The 8,038-nt window shown below is 42.7% G+C and overlaps 1 protein-coding gene across 1 annotated transcript in view; it reads right to left on the bottom strand.

The window, feature by feature from the left end:
* The window catches only part of nav2a (neuron navigator 2a), a 102,611-nt gene that overhangs the window by 52,048 nt on the left and 42,525 nt on the right, over nt 1-8,038 (bottom strand). The window contains exon 8 of the mRNA XM_013913656.1: nt 185-1,409. Coding sequence (XP_013769110.1) covers nt 185-1,409 — 1,225 coding nt within the window. The remainder of the gene's footprint in view (nt 1-184; nt 1,410-8,038) is intronic.

The following is an 8,038-nucleotide window of genomic DNA, read 5'->3' as shown; positions in this document are numbered from 1 at the left end:
ATATATATATGAGAGAGAGAGAGAGAGAGAGAGAGAGAGAGAGAGAGATTTTTTTATATATAGTGTTTGACTATAAATTATCATTACTTGCTTTCATTATTGCATGTAGGTAATATAGGCAGGTGAAACTGAGATTCACTACCACATACTTTAGACAAGATACTCCAAGAAAGTGCAATCTTACCTGTACATGAAAGGTGCAACAGTGGCTGTGTTGGGGTGGCTATGGTGCTGTTGCGTCTGAGGTAGCTGCACACTGACCGTGTTGCTGGCTGTGCTCTGCGTAGTGCCACCACCTGCCACAGGGGCGGTGCTGGTCTTTCCTTCTGTGGAGGCCAGGCTGGAGGTAGAGCTGGAGTGCCTGCTGTCCCTGTCTCTGTCCAGGGGGCCACGGTGCATGGCGAGACCCCCTCCTAACCGCATGCTCCGAGGCCTCTCCCCTGCTTCCTTCACTGAAGAAGCTTTACCACCAGCTCCTGTGGGTTTGCCTCCTGGCTTTGGTATTCCGCTTTGTGCAGGGGTGGAACTCTCTTTTTTGGCCAATTTACCTCCCTTGGGAATGAAACTGGCAATTTTAGAGGTTCTTTTATTTGTGTCAGCATCCAGAGCAACAGGTACTACTTCTTCCTTGTGCTCATCTCCCCTCAGCTCTGTTTTATCAGGGACGGAGGTGCGCTTCGCTACCTCCTTCCCTTTCTCCTTCCCCTTCTCCTTATCTTTTTCAGGTCCTTTGACTGAGCCTTTCTTGGTAGTCAAAGCTCTGCTGAAAGTTCGCTGGGCAATGCCCCTCAGAGCTATTTTGGGGCTGCTTGCGGTGGTAGAAACCGTAGTTCCCAAAGAGGGAGTCGCTCCACAAGAATTCCCATTGCTGGTTCCGTTGAGTCCCGGCCGAACATTGCCATCATTCTCCTCTAAGGGGTCGGTGTTGGAGCCTGTCTCAGCTCTCTCCACCTGCCCCGCTCCAAGCTGCCTGGTTGGTGCAGCATTATCAGTCTGGGGCCCTACCCCATTGGAGGAAGAGATGGAGGACGACTTGGAGCCTCCTTTACTGTTGAAGAGTTTAAGCTTCTCCAGCATTGACTTTTGAGTTACTACCTTAGGAGGAGCTTCATTTGTCAGAGCAGTCTTACAGGAAGTGTCCTTCTCCTGCTTGACAGACTGCATGGCAGATGAGGGGGGGCTCGTCGAGGCGGAGGAATTAGAAGAGGTGTGCTTGGAGCTTGCTGACTTGCCCCTCCAGGGCTTGCTGTTGGGCTGGGGAATAGCTGTGGAAGAGGAGGATGAGGACAAGGGAGGAATCAGGGTAGAGGTAGTGGCAGGGATGCTGGTGGAGGAGCTGACAGACACTGCAGATGATGGAGCAAGCTCAGTCATCACCAAAGGTTGTGAGGTCAGGCCCTCTGAGGAATCTGTACCAGAAAAGAGACAATTTATTAAACAATAAAGAAGGGAGTTAAAGCTTAGATACTAAATTCAGGCAGACGAAGAATCTGAAGGACACAAGGAAAAACAGAAGCTTCTTTGACCCCACACAGAGTTACCTTATAAGCCCTGAAGGTGGCCTGTGTTGATATAACCAAACATGCCATTACTTTTCTCTGGACTAACCACCAAAACTGTTAAAAACCCCTTAGCACTAACAACGAGAGGAGCCCATCACAAACTGTTTATAAAAACAATGAGGGCCATACTCAAGTGCTTTTAAGTCTCGCCAAGAAGGCCTAGTCAAGAAGCAGTGCTGCTGCACTTATAAGGCATGGACTTATATGGACTTATTTTGGTCACGGTCCCTCTGCTTAACAAAGAAAACACTGTCTAGTTACACCACTCCCCTGTATATTAAACTGAGAAACAAGACGAAAAAATATGGTTTGAATTAGAAATGAACAGAACAGAAAGTACTTTTTTTACAAACATGTTCCTGCTACAGATTCATCATTCATTAAGGAGTTGTCTGAGAAAATCTGCAGCACGTGACTCTCAACAAGCAAACTTACCAAGAGCTGGAGAAGCAACGCAAGAGCTGAAAAGGTAGTCACTGCCCATATAAAAATAAACAAAAAAAACCCCCAAGTATTCTGAGTGCTGCTCAAGATCTCAGTGTGTACGCACAGCAGGGCTACTAACAGCATGGAGCTCAGACCAGCAACATTTGAATATTCAAACACCAACGGCCAGCGAGAGAGGGAGAGAGAGGGCCAGTGCAGGGAGCACTGGGTGCAATGAATCATCGCACTTTAGCTGTAACACACTCCGCTTACTTCTTAGACACAAACACAAAAAGTGACACATTAATTCAAAGATAGTGCAGCTGCTCTGTTGTCCTTCTTCATCTACAAACCCCTAAAACCTCCTGAGTTTACTTTTTATTACAAGTGTTTTTCATTAGACGAGACAAGAGAAAACACATTTCAAACTCCAAATGCATGCCAGTACATTTTTTTTCTATTCAGAGGAACAATTACACATGAAAATCAATACAGATAACTTGGTATTCTGATCAATTCACACAGCTATGTTAACTCACTTACTACATAAGTTATTCTTATGGTCTCATTATGTCAGAATTTATTAAACACTAGTCCTGTGTGATGATTTCATTTTATAGCACCTTTCATGCCCTAAATGCAAATAGGCGGCCACTCACTGCTTCTTCTTTCTACCCCTATTTAGCATTTAGTGAGAGCAGCCTGAAACAATGCAGCCATTAGGAAGTGATTAGGGCCCAATTAGATGTGCTAGTAGTTAGCAATCAGCAAAGTGGGTCAGGTTGCTAATAGCTGGCTTCCAATTGGTAGCGGCTGAATGAGAGGGGGACCTGCTATGATTACGGGGACTGCAAAGAGAATGAAGGGGATTGACACTGCAGGTTTGAGATGAGTGGGGCTTTGATATCGGCCAGCAGGAGGGTCGGTACTGTCCAAGAATGGGGTCAGCTCGGATTTTTGTTGGGAAAAAAAAAAAAAAGGAAAGGAAAGGCTCTGGACAACGGGTCAGCTGATCACTGACAAGATTGGACCCAGTGACCGGGGCTTACACGCTCCAGTTAGGTTGTCTGGGGTGAATCTTCAACGGGTTGGGTCAGACGTGACACTAGCGTGATGAACTTAGACACTGTTGCAACACAATCTCAACTTAAAAGAAGCTTGGGACCCAATTCCTGGAAAGGCTGTTGAAATTAAAAACCTTTTTTTTTTTTTTTGTTTTTTTTTTTTTTTGTGTATATTAAAATTTAATAAAGTTTGAGTCACAAAAAAAGAAATTAAAAACCTAAATCAGTCACACGCAAAATAAATACTAGTGAAAGAATAAAGAGTTTCCTCTATGAATAAAAATCAAAACTGCCACTTGTATACTTAATGAAGTGACCACAAGAGGGTGTAAAGACCTCATCCTCTGTCACACCTACACAGCTTTCCATTAGTCTAGAAATGTCTGCAAATGTCAGCTTCATGTGTAAGCGAACGCTGATGACTTTTGTGTTCTGTATGCATCACTTTCAATTGGTCCAAATCTGAACCAATCATGATAAATTAACAGGCAGACGTGCAAATTATGTTGTTCTCATGTAGCAGTGGAGTTTTTGCACTTGAGGAAGCAGTTTCACCTCAAAAATAATCACATAATTGTTTTAACGTGGGCCACTGACCCTATGACCCCTGTGTAGCCTCCGGCCAAGTCCAGGAATTAAATCTTCTCATTGCCGTTCCTTTACTGTTCTGGCTGAGCTGACTACTTGAGGAAACATGTTGAAAGAATTTGAGTACTCATGGCTTAACTGCTTAATTACTGCAAGCATTGGTGGTTAAAATAAAAAGCAGAAAATGACAGAAGAGCACAGCCCAAAGGGACAAGGATCACAGACCACCCTCCTACTTCCTGTCTGCCAAAAAAATCTGCCTCGGTCTCTACAAGTCTGTTTCTGTGTCAGCATCTTGATTACATCAAATAATTTCGGGAATGAGCTGAAATGGTAATTTTCAAATTCAGTTTTTATTTCATGGAGTGCCACACTCATGTCTGTGTGTGTATATATTAGAATTCAATTTACCTGCCTCAAGGTGCGTTATATTGTAAGGCAAGGCAAGTTTATTTACAGTATATAGCAAAATTCCACAGCAAGGTGATTCAAAGTGCTTTACAGAGACATTAAAAAACAAAAACAAATAAAAAGCATGATTTAAAATGCATGCGCAGTACCTTTGTTTTCATAAACACATGGCGGAAAAAGCATGGCGGCGACAGAGAATGAGAAGGGCGAAAGCGGATCGTTGTATGAAACAGATTAACTAGAATTGGTTTGTCAAAATGCTGCAACTTCAGTGGCGTGGAACTGGTTTGGCTTTCGTCCATCAGATACACACCAAAGCACATTTTTTGGTAGAGCAAGCAAGCGGGCCGTTTTTATTACCATTATTACCGAACTGATTTTATGTGGTACACGGCACTCAAAAATCTGTCAAAAAATCTTTTAGTACGACTTTGCTAAAGTACGAAAGCCACACCGCTTGATGGATTGTCGGAGCATTACGGCTACCGTAGTCAGGAGTCTCACGGCGTGATACGTACTGTGCTACATTGTGTATGTATAATTTGCATTTGCACTGTAAAATTTTTATATAACTTTAATGCACATAAAAAACAGCTGCTTGTTTAAGTGAAAATACATTGATGGGGTTTTTTGCACTAATAAAGTTGTGGAGTTGTAAAGTGTTTTGTCTCGCGTCAATTATATTGTCAGTTACATTGTTATTGGAAATTTTCAAATATATATCGTGATAAATATTTTTGGCCATATTGCCCTGACCTAGTAAAGACCCTACAATAATCCAGAGAAGCCCCAACAATCAGATGAGCCCCAGGCAGGCCCCTAGGAGCAAGCACTTGAGCCACCTGATCTAGCTGTGTTCTGCTAAGCATCTATAAACAGTGAAATCACTGAGCCTATGACAATGCACAGTCCGCATGGATGTAAGATAGATTTCATGCACAAAATGTATAAAAGTGTACATCAGCTAACAATGTTTAGACATCACAAACCCTGCTTGCTCCTTGCGGTTGCCCTGATAACAAGACATTAAGCTCTCAATCGGTCAACAACCATATTGCTGACCTGAAAATGTCACACTTATGCACAAGTTACCCTCACATGTAGCCAGAGTAAAACCATCTTTGTGCTGAACCAAACCTGCGGTGTCAGTTCTCCCTGACTGGTTAGATTTATTCAATGCACTGACACCTTCAGAGACATTTAATATGTAAAAATCTGGCACAGAGTTTGAGGCTGAAGGTGTTTGGCTGCTCATCGTGTTCACATTTGAGAAGCCTGCTCTCTCTTGCTCCTCAGTCATTGTGCTCAAAAAAGTGAGAGCGACAGCTGGCTTTTGTGTGGTGACTGAAACTTTTTAAAGTTTCTCCACATGAATACACTCAAACAGTGATGCTACAGCTCATCAGCAGGCTATTCATTCAGCAGAGGCACCAGCCACATATACAACACACAATCCAAGAGACACATGGGCAACAGAAACACACACATACAGAAACACACAACCATAGGTGTCCCACACTCTTTCTGTCTCTCTGCTATGTGTCACTCGGCGAACACCCAGACACTGTCACCTTATATTAAGGCACTTGTGTTTACTTATTGTACAGCCATCCAGTAACATTATTCTATTTTGGCATCAGAGCCTTTGACACAGACCAGATCTGGCCTCTGAAAAGAAGCTGCAGGTGTTTCTGTAACTATCTGAACCTCGAGGAGCAACGTCTTACAATAAGCACAAATAACTTCATGTGTAGTATACTTACTAGCAGCTTTTAGTTCAATGACCAATTGGTAAGAAGAGGAAGGGTAATCTACATCAATTTCACATTAAAGGAGCAAGAAATTGGCTTATTAAACAGTAGGAAAACCCTTTGCTTTCTGCGCTATTGAAAAGAAATACATTTTAGGCAGCAACAATCAAAGATTCAATGCAAAACTCAAATTCTTCCTCTGTAACTCTAGCCTATTAGATGTAATCGACAAGTGAAAGATGACAAACCTCACTGGTGCTGCAGACATCCAGAACATCAGAGAAAGAAGTAGAGGAGAGGAAGAGATGGATGAGAGATCAGGGAAGAGTTCTAAACCATGGCCACAGATCTAGAGTGGGTAGGAGGGGAGGAGGAGTGTGGTGGGTCCTCCAGCAGGAGGAGGGGCTTAGCAACAACAGGCCAAGAGGAACCTGGAAGGGGGTTGACCAGTATTTCTCATGCTACCTGCTGACAATCATATGGCCTGCTGCCCCAAACGCACAAACCTAGAAAGACATGCAAGCTCGTGCTTTTTCTGGTTTCAGTGCACATTTATTTCACCCAGAGTATGCTGCAAATAGCTTATATCTGGCATCAGCCGACGCATCTATGCTTCAGACTCAAGAGCTTCATATATCAGCTGTCAGGATACCAACTGAGCATTAAGAGCCAATTGTTTTCATGCAAATTATCACAGCTACTTCACACATCTTGCAGTTACTTTCAAGTCAATGCTGTGTGCTAACGTAGCTCCCCCTGATCATCCTGACCTCCCTGTATCTGATGATTTTTATAAAATCTAATCTTCACGTGCTTTTTCATTAGCTGGATTGTGCCTTCTAGCAGAATTGCACTTGGTGCTCAAGTCCCTTTGAAGATGCCTAAAAAAATGACACTCTTTCCACCAAATCCAACTATTTGGAAATACTTCCAATAAAGTCACTGACAAATGTGTCTACTGGAAATGTCACTCTGAGCACTAATAGGATTTCATGTTATGAAGTGTATTTAATCAACAAATTTAAGGACATTTCCCCAAAATTCTGTTGGGTTTTTTTTCCAAATCATGGTGATTTTACACTCACACAAACCGACAAATCTCCCTGCAGTCTACACTAATAAACTCACTCATCTCGAATGGAGCCGAGCATCAGAATAAATGCCCCACAGTGCTTCTCACAGCGTTGGTCCCAGTTAATTTGTGACTGTTTAAACAGACAACAGTCCCTCTCCAGCTCCCTCTCTCTCTCACACACAACACACACACACACTTTTTTTCTCCCCTTACTCTTCTGCCCTGTCTTTCTCTGGGCAGTCAGAATTCTCTGTCTAATGCAGGGTAATGAGTTTAGACTGTGAACACTAACAAAGTCTATATAAAGCTCTGGCCCATTGAGTGGTGACAGAAACTATTTCCACACTGGTCTAACCAAACGTACTGCCAAACACCCAGAGTTTGTAAGCTTCAGAACAGTGTAGAGCGGTTAAACTGGGTCAGAGCACCGTGGAAGAATATGGTGTGAATACAGTTCTGACTCCAAAGGAAAATTATCACAGTGAACAGCTTTGTTCTTGGATCTACTAAACTCCCACACTGCTTGTACTTTCCCACCTTGTTTGAATTACAGTGTTCAACATAACCGCTTAATCTTAAAAGAATCAGGTGGGAGGAGGTATTCCAGGTGTCCAGAGATCTTCATGTCCATCCATATTCTTCACAGTAGCACTCCATGCAATGCTGAGAGGATCTGATTGGGGCATTGTCCACTGTTTCTCTTTCTCACATAAAGCAGACAAAAGAAGACAGTCCCCATCAAATGGCGTCCCACTAGTGGAAACACTCCATCTGGATTAGGCAAGAGCGTAGGCCTCATGAGTGGAGGACACATGACACTGTTTTGCCTAGAATACCTGCACTGTTCTGCAGACCTTCATACATTAAATGTGTCCCGAAAAACACATTTTTGGATGTTATCGTGTAGCAAACATACACCTCACATGTGTTATGATTTTGTAAAAAAAAAAAAAAAAAGTTTAAAAAAAACAAACAAACAAAAACCAAAAACACACTGAAAAAATTGAAGTTGACATAAAGTGATGATGAGCTGGTCCTGATGTTCCTAAATAAGAAAAGGCGCAATGATTTACGAAGAGCAACTGAACTTTGTTTGCCAACGTTCTCATTCAGAACTTTATTTCTCTAAAATAATACTTGGATCCATCCCTTCAGTCAACT

This window comes from Pundamilia nyererei, unplaced genomic scaffold (genome assembly GCF_000239375.1).
Source record: "Pundamilia nyererei isolate P.nyererei 1_Seehausen unplaced genomic scaffold, PunNye1.0 scaffold00143, whole genome shotgun sequence".
Lineage (NCBI taxonomy): Eukaryota > Metazoa > Chordata > Actinopteri > Cichliformes > Cichlidae > Pundamilia > Pundamilia nyererei.
The sequence above is the reverse complement of the archived record's forward strand: the minus strand, read 5'-3'. Positions and strand labels throughout refer to the sequence as shown.